Source organism: Syzygium oleosum, unplaced genomic scaffold, assembly GCF_021117445.2.
Source record: "Syzygium oleosum isolate NSW1041296 unplaced genomic scaffold, Sole_v2.1 Sole_v2.01, whole genome shotgun sequence".
Taxonomy (NCBI): Eukaryota; Viridiplantae; Streptophyta; class Magnoliopsida; order Myrtales; family Myrtaceae; genus Syzygium; species Syzygium oleosum.
The window spans coordinates 20,353,008-20,374,161 of record NW_026607485.1 but is presented as its reverse complement, the minus strand read 5'-3'; the positions used below and the strand labels follow the sequence as shown (position 1 = coordinate 20,374,161).

Below are 21,154 nucleotides of genomic sequence, written 5' to 3'. Positions count from 1 at the left end.
TTTATAATTTTTTAATAATTTTTTCAGATTTAAATTTTTTTTTATCTTTTTTTTTCCTTTTCCCAGAACCAATTGGCCGGCGAGGTTACCGACCGACCATCGCCGGCCACAGGTGAGGCCCGGCGATCCTCGCTTGGATCTGGGCGAGGGCCCCTGTGCCCTCATCGGCCATAGGCGAGGGCCAACGGCCTCGCCCAGATCCAGGTGAGGGCTGCCGCTCCCTCGCCAGCCAACAGACAAGGGTTTCGGCCCTCGCCTGGATCTGGGCAAGGGCCCGACGCCCTCGCTAGTGATCGGTGAGCGCACGGGGGCCCTCGCCCAAACCAGCCTGTCGTTGGTTACCGGCATGGTGACCGGCGAAGGAAGAGGGAAAAAAGAAAAGAAAAAGAAAAAAAATAGATTCAAAAAATTTATAAAGAATTCAAAAAGAGTAAAAATAAATGCAAAAAATTATTTATGTCGGCGTTGATCATACCACTTAGAATGGTGGACATCCACGTTGGTGTTTGTTGACCAAAATTGACCAGAATGATTACATTGGCAAATTATTAAAATGTTTATGACTAAATTAACCAAATTGAAAGGTTTAATACTGAATTTGCATTTGTACAAATAGGTTTAAAGTCTTTTTTGGTAATTATCCCAGCAAAATTCCCTCAAGTCCTAAGTTAGCTTTGGCTAGTTCAGGATGGTATTACATGCATAATGTCAAGATTAAGGCCTAGAAATACTAAGCCTATTGGTAGGAAGAGAAGACCGTGATAGCTGTGCTTGTGCACCATTAGAGTTAACTCATCATAAGATGAATACAGGTGATTCAAATGATGCTTGGTAATTATGTAAACGCCGACAGTGGATGAAACAAAATTCTTTATACGGAAAGACAAGTTCTAGTACGAGATTTCTAACCTACTAAAAACAGAAGACCATATGCGAAGACTTCAATTAAAAAAAGTGGAAACACCATACCATGTATGCCCGTTCACGATCAGATGTTGAAAGATTCAATCGTCCTGAAAACAAAAGACCAAGACTTGCTAGACGCTTTGGGAAACTCGGATTGAAGTGCTTGTCCTACCAAAGATTCCCAAATGGATGTCACCATTTGTCCCTTCACATGTCAAAAAATAAAGGACGAAATTGTCGACCCCTGTTTTGTTTTTTACTTGCAAGACATTTGACCTTTCTTCTGGCGCACGTGAGATCCCTCCGTATCGTACCTCGTTTGCTTAGGCATATACCAGTCGATGTCGATGCAGGGTTGGGCCAGGTCAAGATGCATAGCTCGTTCAAGATCGAGTAACATGGAGACTCCGATTTCACGACTGGTGTGACGAACGAAACCAGTCGTGACATAGAAATAAACACGGTCAAGTTTGATCATTTCGTTACGCGCAAGGGACGCAATTTCGTTTTGAGAGTGATCCAAGTACATCCATAAGAACGGAATGATTAGATGCTTAGATTTCATGACCGGTGTGACGAACAAAACCAGTCGTAACATAGTAATAAGCACGGTTGGGTTTGATCATTTCGTTACGCGCAAGGGACTCAATTTCGTTTCGAGACTGGTCCAAGCACATCCATAAGAACGGAATGCTTAGATGCTTACGTCGCATCAAATATACTCTCCGGCACGACTACATTTGCATCTGCTGTTACCTGAGGCAGGGTGCATGTACACGAATGAGAAGTCTAATGGCTTGAGCAAAACAAGGTCGAAGCAATTTCGGGCGTCAATTAGGATTTGAGTATGCAGTTTATGGTGGCGATAGTAAGTATTGAATATTTACTGAGCAAAAAAAGTTTGGGTGTTTTGAGTACCCGAGAAAGTTGGACGTCAGAATCTCTTAAAGTACCCGACTAATCTGTTGGTCCGTCGTGAGATTAGAAATTATTGAGTACTTGCTAAGCACATAAAGGCTGTCCACACACGTCACACAGCCTGCTGTAGACATTGAACATTGACTTCATGAAAGAGTCAAGCGATGACCAAGCCAAACTTGTGGACATCTCATATATTGTTTGCCATGTTCTGCAACAACGTTTCGGTTTCATCTGGTTTCCTCCTTTTCGCCTGCAAAGCAATCACATTGGTGGATTTTCTCCTGTTAGTGCTTCTTCGGAAGATCCGACGCAGCAGAAGCGCAACAATGGAAGAGCATGTAGGTAAGAAATCAAATGATCCGGCGCATTTCATCGTTCTTGCAGCAGTCACAGTCACAGTCCTAGCATTTGCTTTTCTGTGGGGCGTGTTGTTCAAGAGGAAGAAAACAAGCGCAGAGCACGATCTGGATGAGTCGCGCGCTGCTACGGACGACTCACCACCGGCTGCACCGAGGCAAGGGATCGATTACGAGGTGTTCTTGAGTTTTAGAGGACCCGATACTCGCAATAGCTTCACCGATTGCCTCTACCAGGACCTGGTTCATTCCGGGATTCGCACCTTCAGAGATGCAGAAGAGCTCAGAGTCGGAAAACACATTGGTGACGAGCTTCATCAAGTGATCCAGAACTCGAGAATCTACATACCCGTTTTGTCCAAGAACTATGCTAATAGCGAGTGGTGCCTGAGCGAGCTTGCACAGATGGTGAAAAGCAAGAGATCGTTGCCTCAACGACAGATATTTCCCATCTTTTATGATGTGGAACCCTCCGATGTTAAGCTCAAGACTAGTACATACAAGAGAGCTCTCCGCCAACACGAGAAAAAGCATGGCTCTAGAACAGTCCTGGAATGGAGGGAGGCTCTTATGGAAGTATCTAAATTGAAAGCATGGGAAGTAAAATCTAGAGGGTAATTCCTTATCGACACTTGTTTAGCATTTTTCTTGTTGACAGGCCAGCGAGTTTTTATGATTTTGTGTCACTGCATTATACAACTGATGATTCTGGAAATTCAACCTTACCTTTAGCCAATGTTAAATCAAAGCTGTCGATTACAGCATTTTTAACGACTAAAGCCCATAGTTAGTAGCCTCTTGCAACTGTAATTTTATCCACCATCGTAACAAGAAATCATACAGAGTGATGGATTTATATCAAGATCTGGTAAGAGTAGTTCGGGGCTGTACTTTGACACAACTCAACACAGCATGTTTGAGCAAAATTACAGGGACAAATGATGGAACTCAAGTACCTTCATGTGTTTCAGTAACTGAATAGATAATCTCCCTTTCTTACTTATCCTTCTGTTACAAATTTCATGTTTGTTGCAGACATGGAGAACTCATTAAGTCGATTGTTCAGAAGGTTTTGATTGAATTGAAGATCAATTATCTAAATGTGAGTGACCATATAGTGGGAATTGATGATCCCGTTGAACAAGTAACGAGGTTGCTAGAGGTTGGTTCAGAGGGTGTACGTATGGTTGGAATATGCGGAATGGGAGGGATCGGCAAGACGACTCTAGCCAAGGTTGTCTACAACCGCCTTTCTTCTCATTTCGAAAGTTGCAGTTTCATCGCTGATGTCCGAGAAACAGCGAAAGCCCATGGTCTTCCAACTTTACAGAAACAACTAACAGTTGACATCCTCGGTTATAAATTCATAGGACCTCTTAACGTTGACGAAGGGATCAACATGATCAGAGAAAGGTTTCAGAATAAGAGAGTTCTCATTCTTCTCGACGATGTTGACCACAGGGATCAACTCAAGGCACTAGCAGGAAAACATGATTGGTTTGGTTCAGGAAGTAGGATTCTAGTTACGACGAGAGACAGGAGCATCTTTAGCACTAGAAAGGAAGGTTACCCTGAAGTTCCAGATCACTACGAAGGTGACTGGATTTATGAAGTCGCCGAATTAAACCGCGCACAAGCCTTGCAACTATTCAGTAGACACGCCTTCAGAACAACCTCTCCTCCAGAAGACTACATGACTCTGTCAAAAGAGGTAGCCCTCACCACTGGAGGGCTTCCTTTGGCAATTGAGGTCATAGGTTCCTTCTTGTGTGGCAAAAGCAAGGCAGTATGGGAAGGTACTTTGGAAAGGTTGAAAGATGTCCCACATAAGGAAGTTGAGAAGAAACTGATGATAAGTTACGAAGCATTGGATGATGAACAAAAACAAATATTTCTCGATATTGCATGTTTCTTTAACAAAAGGAACAGAGCAAATGCTTTTTATATGTGGGATGACTGTAAATTTTATCCAGAGTATGGTATAGAAGTCCTTCTCCTAATGTCTTTAGTTAAAATTGGAGACAATGATGAGCTATCCATGCACGATCAACTTAGAGACCTTGGTAGGGAGATTGTTCGCCGTGAGAATCGCAAAGATCCTGGAAGGCGTAGTAGGTTGTGGATTGACAAGGAAGCACTAGATGTGCTGAAAAGTAAGAAGGTAAAATTTTGACTTGATCACCAATTCTGATTGCTGAAAAAGCTACTTGTAATCCTTCCTTAACCTTGATTTCTTTTGATCACGAGACATGCTCCATGTCCACAGGGGACAGAAGCTGTTGAAGCACTTGTTTTGAACTATTATACTCACGGTTCTGAGACTGCCTTAAAGAACCAGAACTTTACTTGTGAAGAATTTTCAAGCCTCTCACATCTAAGATTCCTCCAAATGCATAGCGCATACTTTGTTGGAGACTTTGAGCATCATTTCTCAAACCTAAGATGGCTTTCTTGGAAAAATTGTCCACCAGATTTTGTAGCTACTAATTTTCATCCTACAAATCTAGTGGTTCTTGACCTGTCATGGAGCAAAATAACACACAAATGGAAAGGCTGGAAGCAGATTGAGGTAACTTAAGTTCAGGAGTAGAATATTTTTGTTATGTTTCTGCATCTCTCTGCCTTCATCCATTTTAATAAAATTTCTATCCAGATGGCTAAGAAACTGAAAGTTCTGAATCTTTCCCACTGCAACCAGTTGACCAAAACTCCAGACTTATCAGCTTATGGAAGCCTGCAAAGATTGATTCTCCAAGGGTGTTTGCGTTTGTTTCATATTGATCCATCAATTATTCACTTGAAGTGCCTCACTCATTTGAATATCCAAGGATGTTATTGTTTGAAACACAACTCCTGGCATAACCTAAGTTTCCAGGAGGATCTTGAAGAGTTCATCAGGAATGTACCTTCTCAGAAAGATGATCCTATGTCACAAAGTACGGAGAAGCTAGATACTTTAAAAGCTACCCATTGGAATTCAAGAGTATCAACGGTCTCACAAATGCATCACAAGATCAACCCGAGAGAGTACACATCAAAGTGGGCTCTCCGTCAACTGTCAACTAATTCCACATACCCAAGTACGTATTAGAATGAAACACAAATTTTAGAGTTTTATATGATGAAGAAAAACAGCTACGGGATTAAGATAAACATGTTCTGATTTTTTACTAGGCATATATTAACCTCTGAAAGTTTACTGCAGGCACAGGAATGACTCAGTCTAGAGATTTGACAGGAGTGGAAGCGGAGCGCGAAGATTTGTCTTCAAACCAACTAGAGTGGGTGGAGAGACTACCAGAATCAGTGGGGTATTTGCAATCACTGGTTGAGCTGGATTTATCAAGCACAGGAATTACTGAATTACCTGATTCGATAGGTAATCTGAAGAATTTGAAAGTGCTGAGAATTGATGGAAGTTGCATAAGAAAGTTACCTGATGCTATAGGAATGGCAAAGAAACTCGAGGAACTACATGCCTTAAAGAGTGAGAGCTTAGAGGAAATTCCTAGTAATTTTGTGTGCCTTCCCTCTTTGAGAATCTTGAGATTATCAAGAACTGCCATAACGAGAATACCAAAACTTCCAGCAAGCCTAACCAGTCTACAAATCGAATCACGATCAACAAGCACTATTCCTGATCTCTCGAACCTCATCAACTTAAGAGACTTGGACTTGGATTTGAGTTCCTCTAGAGACCCATCTCACCTTCTACAAACTCCCGGCCCCAGTTGGATTGGGAACTTATCCAGATTGGAGCACTTAAAATTGTCCCTTTCAAATATCGTCTCTCTGCCTCCATCTTTAGGCTCACTTTCAGGTCTCAAGAAACTCGAGCTCCTGTCCTGTGTAAACCTCAAATCCCTGCCAATGCTTCCCACTAGTTTGACAGAGTTATCCATCCGAAATTGTGTTTCAATAAAAGCATTACCGAGAGTTTCAAATTTGGAAAACTTGTTAATATTTGCTCTTGCCGAGACACAGGTGACAGAGATTGAAGGACTTCGGGGCCTAGTATCACTCAAACATTTGGATATACAAAGGTGCAAAATAGAAAATCTCGATGGGCTCGAACAATTGCAAAATATATCCACACTGAAGGTTTCGACCTGTGAGTTCCTCCAGAGAATGCCTGATCTGTCAAACTTGCCGAAATTGAGGGAGTTGAGGCTACTTCATTGCACAAACATGTTTGAGATTCGAGGTCTGGAAGAATTAGAATGCTTGGAAGAGTTGTGGATTCAACATTGCATTTCCTTGCAAAGATTGCCAAAACTATCAAACTTGAAGAAGCTGAAAGTTTTGAATGTATCCAAATGTGAGAAGATTCACAGCATTCATGGAATAGAGGATTTGAATTCCCTGAAGGATCTAACTGTGTATGGATGTGAGGCAGAATCTTCGCCTAATGTGTGTCTTGCAAAAGAGAGAGTTCTTCAACAGCATTGGCAAGTCAGTGGGCTTTTTAAGAATCTGAGTTGGTAATAGCATGAACACCAAAGGGATCTCAGTTAATGAGGCTATTTGGCACCTTAAATGTACTTCTTTCTTGCCCTCGCCCTTTGTGAAAGTTGTAATTTTTAGCTTGAATTAATTGTTAAAGCCTTGCGTGTAGTTTCCTAAAATAAATTAAATGCTAGACCTAGAAATTCAGGTTCTCATTTTGATAAATTTATAAAACTAACGTGGATAAGGAGTTTGCATGGCATAGGATGGGTTGGGTTATCTCCCTGTGGATACCAGTTTCTCACATTTTGAACTCAAAACCACCTTGTCTCTTTTCAACCCAGAATGGACTGTGAGTCCATAAATTTTGGGTTACTGTGCTTTTTTTAAATAAAAAATCTATGTGAACAAGAAAATTTTTATATACCTAATAACTACTGACATATTCGACATACAAAGTAAATAACAGAGTAGAGTACATCTCATTTATCAATGACAACAAATCAGTAAAACACAATTCAAAACATGACACCAAGAGAATACAGTAAAATTACTTGAACTCGATATCAAAGTTTCTCAAGTTCATTTCTTTTATCCTTGAGCTCGATTTAAGTCAAATTTGGTTCAAGTGTAGTACATGATGACAAACATAAAGATATTTGGTCATAGGTATAAAATGCTGAATGCTCTTAACATTCGCAACATTGTTTCACTCCTAAGGGTTTTCTATGCTTCTTTACCAGATCTTATAAAATCAAACTTGTTTAGTGAGATGTACACATTTAAGAAAATAAGTCAGATGACTAACATCAAAATCAGAACTCGAGTGGCTAATATCTAAAATCAGAACTTGACAGGGATTAGGATAAAATGAGGAATTAGATTTCATGTGCTGTTTCACAGGATCCGAAATTTTTTTGCTTAAAACTACCACTTGCTAAACAGTACTTAACAATTAAACATGATAATCACACAACCATCAATTTTGCGTCCAAACGATGAACCATGGAATAAACCATGAGGCTTAATTTGAGTGAAACAACAGCCATAGCATCAACAGTGTCTTGTGTTTCATGTGTTCTTCTCCACGTTTCACATATGCTAAGCAAATAGAGTTCGAAAAATTTGACATCAAGAAGAACATCTGAGTCCGGTTTCAGAGAGCTGTTTTGGTTTTCACTCCTTTCCACTAACACTTTATTGTTTTCATTTCGCATTTCCATCAAAACATGTTTAAAACTGTTCATGAAGATTTTTCAGGAACGAGAAGTTGTGAAGATATGCTTCTATCGACATCAAGTTAAAATAGAGGCTATTCTTTTGATATTTAACCTGTCCATGTTCTCGTTTGAAATGAAGCACTGAAATACAAATAAGATTTGCTCAATTTTAAATCATTTTTGGAGACATTTTCCCTTGATTTCACTTGGAAACTATTTGTTGTCAAACATATTTTCAAAGCCATTTTCATTCTCGATGTAAATTAAATAGAACATTTATGAGAATACGCAGGAACCAAACAGGTTTAAGACATTGGTTGGTGAATTCTCACACGTCTTTGACGAAGATGTTAATCTTCAAGTACCTTAAATCCCCTATGAATGACGTCGGGTACGACAGGCAAGACAATAATTTGATTGAAATCAAGCTCAAGATTTTAGAAAAGATACTAATGAGCTAAAGAGTTGGGGGTCAAGGTGCTCAACTTCAAACTTCGGAGACTGACTATCCTATGTTCCATTCAATATAGTTTGATGGTAAAATAAAAGGAGATTTGACGGAGTTTTACTTTACATACTCAGCCATTAAAGACATTAGCATTTTAAATTTGATTTTAGCTTTGAAATTTGAATTGTGCTTTTACAGTTTTCTCAATGTAAACAAAAGCAAGAGCTACTAATATGTTGTCTGTCTATAAAAGGTGATACACGGACAAAGTAAAGGGCACCCCACCACAAGTTAAGGGGCACACCAGAACAAGCCACAATTGTAGAGTAGACCTACCATGAAACGCCACTCACTGTAAAAATTTCACACGACATATACAATGCCACAAGCAATGCCTCCATATAATCCCAGTAAATATACTTACCAGGAAATGCCTTCTGGTTTCCTGATGGAGTGGATGACTTCTCTTCTTCTGTCTCCAAGACTCCAACACAGGATCACATATGCTGATAGACAGGAGAGAATCTTGTGCCATTGTACCCACAAGATGCCAACTGTAGAAAGTCACTCAAAAAAACATCTCCATGGTTGGCACACTCCCAGCCAAATCAAATTAAAACGATGTACCTAAGTGAAATTTGCGGAACATGGACCAGAAATATTACTGCCCCGTCCCAGCATGTCTCTTTGAAACATTGGTTTCTTTTTTTTCAAAGTGAGCAATTGAGTAGTCAATTTCGTTACTGAACAGAGGACTGAACTGGTCTAACGCTGAATTATACGAGTATGATCTTTTCTATGTAAACAGTGAAGGAGAACGAGACCTTGCGTTAGTCTGTTTATGAAGTATTTGTAGCAGGCAGTATTAATCCACAACATTAATCCATACGAGCAAGGCCAGCTAAGTGAGTAATCACATCCTCGAGGCAAGAAAAATTAACTAAAAACTTATCATGAAGTTCTGAGGGGCAAGCCTCAGCCTTCTCCCACAAGGAAAGACCATCAGAAATGGCCTTCAAACCACTCTGCAGCAATTCAACACCCTTGCTGATCTCGTCAGGAACCTTCCTCTTCTTGTTGGATCTATTTTCACAAATCGATTCTGCTCTTTCATGCCTAATAGCTTCCACGTCAATAGTTGGACTCTTTTGAGTTGTGACCTTAAGGATCAAAGCCTCTTTTCTCAGCATCTGAAGCTGCTCAGTGCAGGGAAAAGTTTTAAGAAGGGCAACTTCTTTCTCGAGAAATTTCTTGAATTCAGACATAAATCTTTCCTCATTTGCCTCATTTCCTTGCGATAAATCGTATGATAGAGCAGCATTTTGTGGCACAAATCTCCAAAGCTGATTGCAGGAGGTTCTTGCAGCAAAATGTCCAAATGCTTTAATTGCCAAATGTGTGAGAGCCCAGTGCTGTTCTCTTAGTAACATATGATACAGCTCCCAAATAGCAGTGCTCTTTGGACATTCATCTCTTTCTTCTATTTCTATATGACCAAGTCCTGCCATGAAAAGAGCCAAATCAACTTTGCACTGGTACAGCTTGGCATCAGCTGCCAATGGCCTTGTGATAAACAGGTTTTGCAGCTTCATGATGACTTCGTCCATGCCATTACATGCATATAGATGTGTCATGTTAGAAACTATCGCCAGTGTTTGACCCAAAAGCTTAAGGCAAATGTCACTTGCCACATTCTCTGGAGAACGGGTGCAGCTCTGCAGAATATCAGCTAGGAACTTTACTGTCTTCTCGTCAACGTCAGATTCGGCAACCTGGCTAGAGAATGTAAAAAGTTGATTCAGATTTCAATGATAATAACAATTGCTACTTAACCTGAATTCACTAGGTCAAAAGGTGTTGTTAGAGTTCAGCGATCATGCAGTGCTGGAAACAAATTGACAAAATTTGTGTTTCACTGTAAAAGGGAAAAACCTCATGAAATGAACTGAAAAGAATCTTCTATTGAACAAAAAAGTAAATAAAGTAATACTAAGCAAACATTTATCATTGAGCCCAGCAGAGGAAAATAGACAAACAGATTTGTCAGGAATTGAAGAATGATTTTGTGAAACAGCCCTTCCTATCTGATAGAAAAGGATCAACCCCCATTGCATATTGGTACTTAATGGATACAGAACAGATCTGCTTCTCTTTGTTCCTACGAATGAGTCTCATTCATTTCATTATCCATTCCTTGCCCTTGGATGATCCACATCTCAGGGTCAGGCAAGGAAGGGCGTGAAATTCTTTTTCCTGTCTGCTGGAACCAGGGGATTAGATCTAGCCATAAGAAGAAGTCCTGGCTAACAAATAACTCCCGATGCCGCATTGGGTTTAGATAGCTCGGGGATAATAGCTCCTCTGCGAAACCTTGTGATTGAAGGAGTTAAATGGGCCAAGCAATAATGGCATATGGGCCTTTATGGGAAGAGACCCGTGAATAGTCGTGGGACCAAAAAAAATTGCAAATGCATGTAATGGATGCTACGGTTTTGTGCTACAATTATTTATTGCAAACTGCTTCGAACAATAAGAAAGTTTCCTATTATGATAGTTATTATTCAGTAAACATTGGCAATATAATTAATGCCTATTTTTCTTCTGATCGGAACTTCTCTTCCAAAATGCAAAGGGACTTACAGAGATGGCAAAGAAGCACACAACACAAAGAGTGGAGCCCCCAGCAGCCTAGAAGGGCAAGCGTTGAGGAGCATGCCGCTAAAACCTCCAATGAATTCATCATAATCACTGATTATCCTTTGTTTAGCGATTCCTCTCAAGTTGTCTGAAAGCAAATTTAGCGAAAAACCTTCCGCAAGCAAGGCTACATTCATGACTGATGAAGACAGAGATACACCACCACTAGTAACAAAGTTATAAACCCTGTCTGCCACAGATGTTGTACCACAAGAAACCAGCATATTTATTGATCTGGCCACTTTTCTCAGGGAAGAATCGTCAACAAAAACAGCTTCGACAGAAGCCAAAGATTTGAGACACGAGCAGAGTTTATCAATAACATCATTTACCACATCGGTTTCAGCATAGCGCATCATAAAGCACCACAGCTCCATTATAATCTCCCAACAAAGAAAGTGAGGATGGAAGAAGTTGTCAAGCAAGAAAGCCTCCACTTCTCCCCATGCCGTACTAGAGTAGGCCACAATCATGAAAGATTTGAGGGAATGTATAAGAGAAGCAAACACAGTCTCCCAGACCAACTCCGGGGTCTTCTTAGTACCATATAGTTGGGGTATCAACATTGAGAGGATGGAAGGATATACTTCTGCATGGACAAGTATGTCGAAAAGCCATCCAAGCTTTCTGGTTATCCCAAGTCGTACATCTCCTTCAATATTGCGAGAAGATCTCAAGAGACAAGCAAGTAACAGAATCCGGCCAAGCGAAGGTAGTCTTGTCCCAAACATAACCTTGGAGTTCGCTGAGAAGATTTTATCCACTGCCTTAGTGCAATTAACAGCATTTGAGTTCTCATCGATATAGGTCTCATTGCTGAACAAACAATCCAGAATTTCAAACTTCATCTCCTTGTTCACTTCATCAGAATTCAGCAAGGAGTTGAATAAATTCATGGATGTTTGATCCAAAAGTTCAGACAATACCTCACTAGCAATTTTTAGGTGCTCCTCATGGCACATTTGAATTTTCATATTTGCAATCATCAGGGCACAGTGTGTTAACTGCCTGTGAACACCATATGATTGTAATGGATACAGGGAGACTATTTTCACAGCATTAACGAGGTAAAACTTTACAGGAACAAATGACCGTCTAGCTTCTGCTTGAGAAATAGATTCCTTCAGCAAAGACCAATTCTCAGCTGCACATCTCAGAGATTCATTGGCTAGTGAAATAAGAGTCAAAATAATATCTGCTACATTAAAATTGACTTCTAGTGCTGCTTTTCCTATCTGTAGAAGTGTGACAACACCTTTCCAAGTGACATTCAGAATGCTGACCAGAGTTCCACCACCACTAGCTGCAATAGTTCCCAATTCACACAGTTTTTCTACTGTATGTTTTGCCATGTTAGCAACATAATTTATGTCACTAGCCCCTTCTGTATCCATGGTACTCGGGTCTTTCTCAGATCTTTCTCGCAAATGGTTCCCAGACTGGCAATAATCTTCACATAATTTTACAACCGAATTGATGACTGTATGTGCAACCTTCACTATTTCTGAGCTAACGGATTGGATTCTCTGCATCAAACATGAACTTAATTATTTTATCAAAAATGGCAAAATAAAGGCATATGCTTCCCCTGTTCCATAGGAAAAGAATAAAGAGAAGAATTCCATGTTTTCAGAGTTTAACCTATCCGAGATTCTGGAAATGAGGCCCGGAAGTATCTAATCTACAGTTGTTGAATTAAGAATAGAAATAAAATATGAAAGAGATGATTGGAAGGCAATACTTAATGCCGTAAATAAGTACCTCAGTCCCCAACAATGAATCTTTTGTTAAATTCAGTTGTTCCAATAATGAACTCTCCAAAACGTTCATTAGTGTATTGTCTGTTAGCGAAGGATACTGCACCAAAGCAGTAAAGCTTGCACTGCAGAAAGTAAGTACATCTAGAAGCAGCTGCACTAGAGAGTTTCAGAATGTCAAAGATAGAGAAAAGCATTTGGCCAGAAGAAGAAGATACATGATAGCATCCGACAGTAATAGATGATACATATTTTTCCCCAATTTAATTTAAGGTCCTTTACCTACTCAGAGAATTATTAATGCAGAATATTTTCCTTTCTTCCTCCGTGCACAGGTTTCAGTTGCCAGAGCCATGCACAGTGTATTGAAGCTGGGATTTCCTACTATAAGTTTAAGATAGATTGGAACTGAAGTAAGATAGTCTAGTAAAAATAAATTCAGTCAAACTTTTAGCTTCATCTTGTACTTTGTCTAAGCTCCCAACACAGTCCCAAACAATTCAGTGCAATGGCGAGACAAGAGCCAGCCGCGATTTCCACTTACCCCTCTCTGCTTGCAATTCCCCAACTCCAGCCCTCCCCATCACCCATCCCCCAAAAACTTCCCACTCCTCACCCCCCAAAAATAGAGAAAGCTCTCTTCTACGCCTAGCAGTATTGCATTTTTGCTAAGGAAGATACTAAAGAGAATCAAGTAGCAACAAGAGATAAGTTACCCCATAGAACATCTTGCAATGTTCTTCTTCCTGAGATTCCTCCATTGACATAATCGTCATCTGTAGATGCTTTTTACACCAAATGCTTGCCTGTCATGAAATTAACAACACCACTCACTATACAAAATTTCGAAGAAGTGTTTGCTCGTGTGCATTCACTCACACCATGCTAACTTGCAACAGCACGCAAGGCATTCTTCATTCCTAGGTGGGAGTTGGTATTAGGAGCATCATAAGAAAACAAAGCTACCTGGGCCCCAAGAGTAAGGAATGGTGTCAGGCCACCACATAAAGTAGGCATGAGGAACTTTGTAGCGACCTGTATGATTGCTTTGTGTAATATGCACTGGGTAACATCCAAACAAGTGTAGTCCTCCCAAAATGTCCAGATTGTTGTCAAGGTAAAAATCATGATTTCGCAAAGACAAGCATGAAAATATTCCCATCTGTTTTCTTAAAGAATTCCAGTGGATCAAATTAGTCATAATGATTAGAGAAAAAACAGCTTGCACGTGCTTTAGTCCTTCAGTCCTTCCATGTTCGAAGCACTTCTCAAGTTAAAGAAGGCAAAAAAGGCATTAAGATAGTATAAAGGAATTAGTCAGATGCACTGAAAGACTGACTAGTCCTTCGGAATAGCACGCGTATTAGGACCAAATAAATGTTAAAATATTCATCTGCAAATTCTTTAAGATTTTGTTTGGAAGATGGGGAGGAAAATATGGGGTGGGTGAGGAAAAATCACAATTTCCATCCAATCTCTCCTCAAAAAATATTTAAATTTTCTGAAATTTTCCACACCCACCTCTCATTTTCTCTCCCTCCCTTCTCTCCCAAACAAAGGAATGTTAAAATTATGAAGGACCGTTTTGAGAGCCGCAGCTAGAGCAATTAACAAAGAAATGTCAAAAATCCATTGTGCACATACTTCTCCGATCAACCCGGAAGCTTTACTTGAGCATTGATTAAAACTAGAGCAGAAGGCAATGAAGCAGCAGGAAAATGCAATGAACAAAGGCGGAGCATGCTATTTATACCAAACTAAAATTTTACTAGAAGAATGCACTTGATTTGTCAACACAGAGGAACAGCATTCAGAGAGGGAGCTCCTCTGGATCTCAAATTCATCCCCGAGACACTCATCCAAAATGTGCCAAATAACACATCATATCAGACTCCCATAATTTGCAAAATTCAAGAACAGCACTGCACCCATTCATCGGGAACTTGCAACCAATCAATTCGCTCGAATAAAAAGACAAACGGTGATGCGCAGATAGTTTTAAACATAGACAATGAAGGATTCGATATTACAGCCGCTACTTCACATTGCATTCGATTCCAAATCCACTTGATTCTCTCAACATCATTAAGCAAAACGACCGAAAAAAAAAAAGAAAAGTAAAAGAAAAACACACTTGGTTCAAGAGGATACAACTAGGCTTTTGACAGCGAAAGCTATGTCAGATCTCTCGCGCAGTTCCAGTTCACCGAGCCCAGTAATAAGCTGAACCCGAGCCTCGACGACCTGCGAATGCATCGGCAAAAAACGAAATCACACACGAGAAAACAGTTTTCCAACCGCTACCAAAAAACAAAAGCCCAGCCAGCTCTCCCCAAGGGATTCATCAAGCTCAAGCATTCCATTTCTCCCTCCAGTTCCCCGGCAACAATTCGGGAGAATCGCTAATGAAGGACAACTTCCGGATCGATCGAAGCGGTGTTCGAAACCGCTCCCGAACTCAAACCGCTCGATCGTAAACCCTGGCGTGCTCGCGACGCGACACGACAAGGCGCGCGAGACCTTCGAACTCGCCGAATCATCATCGAAACCGAACGAGACAGCAATCGGACGAGATCGACGAACGGAGTTCGGGACGCGGAGAGCTTACGTCGGAGGTTCTGATGGCTTCGACGGCGCATAGCAGCTCCGCTCTGGAGCTCTCTCTCTCCATTCTCTCTCTCTCTACCTCTGTCTCTCTCAATTTCAGGTCTGAGATATTTCATTTTCCCGCCATTAGGGAAGCACCTTCGCGCGGGTTGACCCGAACGGGTCACCCGTCCGGGTCGGGTCGGCTAACCCAAGGCGAGATTGTTTGTTAAGAAATGCCATAATTGTATTTGTTTCATGAAAAATCAATAATTTAAAAAATATTTTTTCTTGAAAATGGTTGTTTATATCGGTTATTAATGTGAATGGGCGAAATTTTTTTTATCGGAGCAGCAATGTTTAAGTATATTTTTCATTGACCAACTCTTTTAAAGATGTGAACAATCATTTCGCTAAAATATTATTCAGATAGTTCATTTTTTACAAAACAAATAGAGCAAAGGATTGATTTACAATTCCATGTATTTGCAAATTTGTCTTTTTTTTGTGAAAGAACAAATTAATTTTAATATACACACCATTGCTCTTGCTCTTTTTGATTCCCTCGCTTTTCTACTTTTGACTAATTCTTAGATTTTGTGGCACTTAACACAAAACACTTAAAAATCGATCAGAATATTCAAATATCCATAGTAGAATTGTATGTAAGAATATTCAAATATCCATAGTAGAATTGTATGTAATTTATTTATTACCTTTTTAAATTTAAATGTTTGTTATTTTTAGATTTTACGCCATTGCCTGAACCGTTTTAGTGGTCAAAGGGACCGTGACCCGAGGCCATCGCGGCCCTCGCCTGGATTTGGGCGAGGAGTCACAGCCCTCGCTAGCCTCACCCAGATGCAACCCTCATCGGCCACAAGCGAGGGTCGTGGCCGCCCCCAGCAAAGAAAAGAAAAGTAAAACAAAATAAAAAATCACAAAGTTCTAAATAAAATTTCAAAAAATTTCAAAAGTCGTACAACATGTCATATCAGTAATTTGACGGTATATCAATGATAAATTAACGGAGGCCTTCTAAGTAGGTCTAGAAAAAAAATCGACATTGAAAATGATTTCGAAAGTTCATAGTAAAAGATCACATTATTCGGTTCCTTTTCCATGAGAAATTAGATTATTCGACTGTATAAAGCCCAAAAAAGGGCACCCTCAAAAGTTCACTTCACTCCGTATTCCAAATAGCCTTCTTGACCTAGCCACTGCCATCCCAGCTAAGGTAGAAGCCATCCTCTTTCACCAACCAAAGCACCTTATTGTGGCCCGCATCCCGGCTGGGCTCGAAGGCGGGCCACAACCCGATCTTCCCCGTCCACGCAGCCTAGCAGTTGTACAGCGTCTTCTCCTCGGCGGTCCAGCCGCAGTCTTGGCCCGCACTCAGCGCCTAATCGATCACGATCGAGTCCTCCCAAGTTGCAATGGATGTGCACCGCGTCCGTGTTGCTGGGTAATTCACTCGTCACATGAACAACGGGCTCGGCCTGTGCTTTAGTCTCGGCGATGATCGGTGCCGACAAGAGGGAAAGGAAGAGGACGAGGGACAAAGTGGTCGTCGCCGTCACCGCCGCCGCCATGTTTGTTGTGGTCTGTCTCGAGTTAATTTGGTCCGGTCTCTCTGGTTTATAAGGCGCTCTGAAAGAGTTAAAACGCAAAAGTGAAGATTTCTAAGGCATCATGTCGCCGCGATTTTGGGGTGACCAAAGGATTTGTTTCTCTGGCCTTTGATGTTGCATTATTTGGTTGATTTGTTTCCAGGTTCACCCATTCTTATCCTTAGTGAGCGATGTGGCAATACTAACCAAATTGGCCATATCTTTTGGTAATGAGTCTCGACGCACCTAGCATTGCCTATATATTTATATGTCGGGAACTGTGTGTGTCAAGCCGTTGAGCGTGTTGATACTCGGATGGTGAACACCAATAAATCCACTTGCGAAGAGGTGTGCGGGTTCCGGGGTAAGTAGTGTATTTACCTTATTCTGGGACCTCTTTATAGGTACGGGTTTTGAAATTTTGAAACAAGAAACCTTTCCTACGGGCTCTTGGAACATAAAACCTAGAACTATTGGTTTCATAGATTCCAAGATACCCTATACCATCCCGACATTTCTTTCAATGGTGCAGCTCTAGTTATTAACGCATTAAACATTCAACTCGAAACACAAATGGATTACATGATAAAGTACACGTTCATGTCTAATAGTAATAAAATGGGAAAATGATACACACAGTCCATGAATTTTAACTCAATGTGTAATTTGGTCTCAAAACTTTTAATTTATTCAATTTAGTCCCTGAACTTTAGCATAATGTTTAATGTGGTCTCTGAACTTTTAATTTGTTCAATGTGATCCTTGGACTTTTGGTAGATGTTCAATTTAATCCCTGAACCATATGAAAATGTTCAATATAGTCCTTTCATTAATTCAAGTTCAGGGACTAAATTGAATATCTACCAAAAGTTCAGGGACCACATTGAATAAATTAAAAGTTCTTTGACCACAGTGAATGTTAGGCTAGAGTTTATGAACTATATTGAGCAAATTAAAAGTTCAGGGATCAAATTGCACATTGGGCCACAGTTCAGGGACTATTTGTGTCATTATCCCTAATAAAATCCCAATACTATAGAAACATCCAAGGTAAAAAGAAAAGAAATAAATCAGCCTCTACCCATCATTTATATCCTTATGGTGATTTTCTCGCCAAATAATAAAGGCAAACTAATGAATAAGGTATAAAAGATGATTCATGTAATGGGAAGCCCTCCACATAAGAAGTTTAACTTCGATTGGAACTACATCTCTCTCTTTTTTAATGTGCAAATGACTCTTTTCACTTTTCGTAAAGTTAGAAAGTCACATTATACCCATCTTATGATATTTTGATTTCACCTTATCTAAATACAAACACTTTCGATATTTCATCATGAACCGTGCAATAGATTTTTGTGATCATGGAGAGTATATTTTATGCTAGTGTATTACTCCATCAACGTTTATAATTGAGCTCTGTATGATTTAGATGCAATGCAATAATATGATTGGTCATAAGTTATTTTGCACTTTAGCACTATCTACATGAAGAGTTTCGTGGACAATAATTTACAGTTTACACAGCTTAAACAATGAAAGAGGACTTTTTTATAAATTGCTTTTCATAAATGGGAAGATAGTTTTATTTTGGGTTACTACCACAAAAATCCCAAATCAGTAAACCTGTAACAAATTTACCCCAAACTAATTCTTTGACCACTAAATACCCTAGACTAGTACACTTGTGATAAAATTACCCTCCGTTAGTTTTTGTTTAAATTTTACCGTTAAATTGCTAAATTGGATGACATGTGTCAATTGACAGGTGTACCAGTTTGGAGTTTTACCCTCAGTTTGTCACATGTATATTAATTTGTGATTTTTTATGGTATTAATACAACTTAACGGAAACTATCGGATGGTAAATTTGTCACAGATGTACCGATGTGAGGTTTTTCATGACATTAATCCTTTTATTACTAATTCGGTACATCAAGATTATCAAGATGAAAAAAGATTACAAGTAGCAATGTCCGGTTGCCAAATGAACACTTTCTTTTGATCAAAATAAAATGTAAAAGACATTAGAAGGATTTGGTATTGTTTAGATAGATGATTCGATTTTTTATAACAACAGTGTCATTGGACTTCATTTACGTCCGTAATGCATGCACGGGGTAATTTCTAGTTACATAAATTCCATGAACGTCTTTGGTTATTGTGACTCGTGAAAAACAAGACAAACAGTTCTATTACTCTAAATTTGGCCAATTTAAATAATTATTTTAAATTTGTCTCATCATTTAGTACACCATCTTTGGTTATTTTGCACTAAAAAATTCATTTTAAGTTATTTCGCACTAAAAATGATTTCAAAAGTTCATCGTAAGATAGGGTTAATACCATGAAAAACCCCAAACTGGTATACCTGTGACAATTTTATTCCGAATTTTTTTTTACCATAAAAAATCCCAAACTGGTACACCCGTGATAATTTTACTCTGAATTATTTTTTTGACCACCAAAAACCCTACACTGGTACACCTGTAATAATTTTACCCGGAACTAATTTTTTGATTACAAAAAACCTCAAACTAGTACACCTGTGACAAATTTACCCTCCGTTGGTTTCCGTTAAATTTTACTGTCAAATTGCTAAATTTGATGACACGTGATAGTTGACAGATGTACCAGTTTAGGGTTTTACTATCAGGACCCGAACCTTCCGATACGCGACAACCCTACCGCGGTCGATTAAGTGCGACGTCCCAAGACGCGTCGCCGACCCAAAATCCAAAACAGAGAGCAATGCACATGTGGAAGCAACGATACACCCGAACATAATAAAACAACATAACCAAGGATAGCAATAATTACAATAAATACAACTTGCATTAATAACGAGGATTTACAACATCCATTGCCAGGCAATATACACCAACCAAAATGGGTCAACAGCCACTAACATCAAAAATGGGTAGGTGGCTCGGGGGTCAGGCACTAACTCTAAAAAGGGCTCTATCAAAAAGTGTCGACCCTACCTAACCATGGTCAAGGACAAACCCTAAGGCAACTAGTCCGAGTCGGATCCTGAGGACTCGGACGAATCGTCAGGTGACTCGTACTCGGAATCCATCGAATCCCGCTCGGACTCGGCTCTCACTGACTCCACCCCGGAATCATCCCCCGACTCCGGCTCCATAGGCTCCGGCTCCGACTCCGACTGCGTCTCCTGATCGGACTCCCATTCCATCGGCTCCTCTCCCTCGGAATCGGTATCCATCCCAATGATGACTGACTAGGCGTCGGAATCCTCCTCGGGCGTGGCAGCGGGGCTCACGATCTCCCCATCAGCGGCCTGCGGATCCAACTGGCCTAACACGTCGAACGGGACGTCAAAGGTCCTAAGAGGTCCGTGAGTACCGAGTTGGTCCCAGAAACACCAAGCGAGATAAGGATGGGCCCGGAAATGTGGTCCGCCCTCGTCGACCCAAACTATAGTGTAGTACCTAACATAAGTCTCCTCGTTCCCTACGGGACACTCGATCACCGATCGCTCTATGCGATACGGGATCCCAAAACGAAGCGACGCATCTACCATCTTCAGGGTCGGGGATCTGAAAAGTAGGGTTTAAACAACAATGAGAATAAATCTCAGCGAGTAGGTTCCCTAATCCTAAACTAGGCTAACATGCACCTCCCGGACAAGTATCAACTAAACACACAATTTAGTAATCACCTGACTTAGGCCCTCAGCCCAAATCCAACATATAATTGACCTGCAGGTTAGGCACATAATAATAATAATACTATGCCCAACAATGCACATACATATATCATTCAATTGGCCACGATCACATGCCACGCATATGCTTGCACTCGTTATGCACTCTTTGCACACTTGCCAATGTCATGCTCATGCTTGCACAATTCAATGCACACTTGCACACGTGCCAACTTTCCATTTATTCACCGACCCGCATAAAACGCATCAGGTCCAACCCGCGTAACATGCATCAGGTCTATCACTTTTCGATCGATCTCCGGACCGCGTAAAACGCATCAGGCTCATGACACAACCCGCGTAAAACGCATCAGGTTGGCCATCTTCCGGTAGTCCGGGCATCGTCCCGCGTAACACGCATAAGGACGGGTTCAATACCCCGCGTAAGACGCATCAGGGCTTTATGTGATCACACGTACTCATACCACCAATTATTATCTGAACCCCGTGTAAGATGCATCAGGGCGAGTTAGGCAATCA

At 40.5% G+C, this 21,154-nt stretch overlaps 2 protein-coding genes across 2 annotated transcripts; one reads left to right on the top strand and one right to left on the bottom strand.

Annotated features, from left to right (window-relative positions):
- Nucleotides 1–1,802: 1,802 nt before the first annotated feature.
- LOC115688406 (disease resistance protein L6-like) lies at nt 1,803–9,130 on the top strand. The gene is made up of 6 exons (XM_030614216.2): nt 1,803–2,797; nt 3,219–4,344; nt 4,450–4,752; nt 4,837–5,263; nt 5,389–6,724; nt 8,783–9,130. Exons 1-5 carry the CDS (start codon nt 1,989–1,991, stop codon nt 6,666–6,668), a joined length of 3,945 nt encoding a protein of 1,314 aa, XP_030470076.2. The 5' UTR covers nt 1,803–1,988; the 3' UTR covers nt 6,669–6,724; nt 8,783–9,130.
- A 32-nt stretch (nt 9,131–9,162) lies between these two features.
- On the bottom strand, nt 9,163–13,549 carry LOC130137741 (uncharacterized). Its single transcript, XM_056309734.1, has 4 exons — nt 13,468–13,549; nt 12,756–12,905; nt 10,938–12,520; nt 9,163–10,073 (listed from the first exon to the last, which is right to left on the bottom strand). The coding sequence occupies exons 1-4, from the start codon at nt 13,525–13,527 to the stop codon at nt 9,176–9,178; spliced, it is 2,691 nt and encodes an 896-aa protein (XP_056165709.1). The 5' UTR covers nt 13,528–13,549; the 3' UTR covers nt 9,163–9,175.
- Between the last annotated feature and the right edge of the window lie 7,605 nt (nt 13,550–21,154).

Excerpts from the sequence above, each read along its gene's own strand:
- LOC130137741 (XM_056309734.1), bottom strand. The coding sequence starts at position 13,527 with ATGACGATTATGTCAATGGAGGAATCTCAGGAAGAAGAACATTGCAAG. Across the intron at positions 12,521-12,755 it reads ATTCATTGTTGGGGACTGAG|AGAATCCAATCCGTTAGCTC; the intron begins GTACTTATTTAC and ends TGTTTGATGCAG. Across the intron at positions 10,074-10,937 it reads TGTGCTTCTTTGCCATCTCT|CCAGGTTGCCGAATCTGACG; the intron begins GTAAGTCCCTTT and ends TACATTCTCTAG.
- LOC115688406 (XM_030614216.2), top strand. The coding sequence starts at position 1,989 with ATGACCAAGCCAAACTTGTGGACATCTCATATATTGTTTGCCATGTTC. Across the intron at positions 4,345-4,449 it reads ATGTGCTGAAAAGTAAGAAG|GGGACAGAAGCTGTTGAAGC; the intron begins GTAAAATTTTGA and ends CCATGTCCACAG. Across the intron at positions 5,264-5,388 it reads AACTAATTCCACATACCCAA|GCACAGGAATGACTCAGTCT; the intron begins GTACGTATTAGA and ends AGTTTACTGCAG.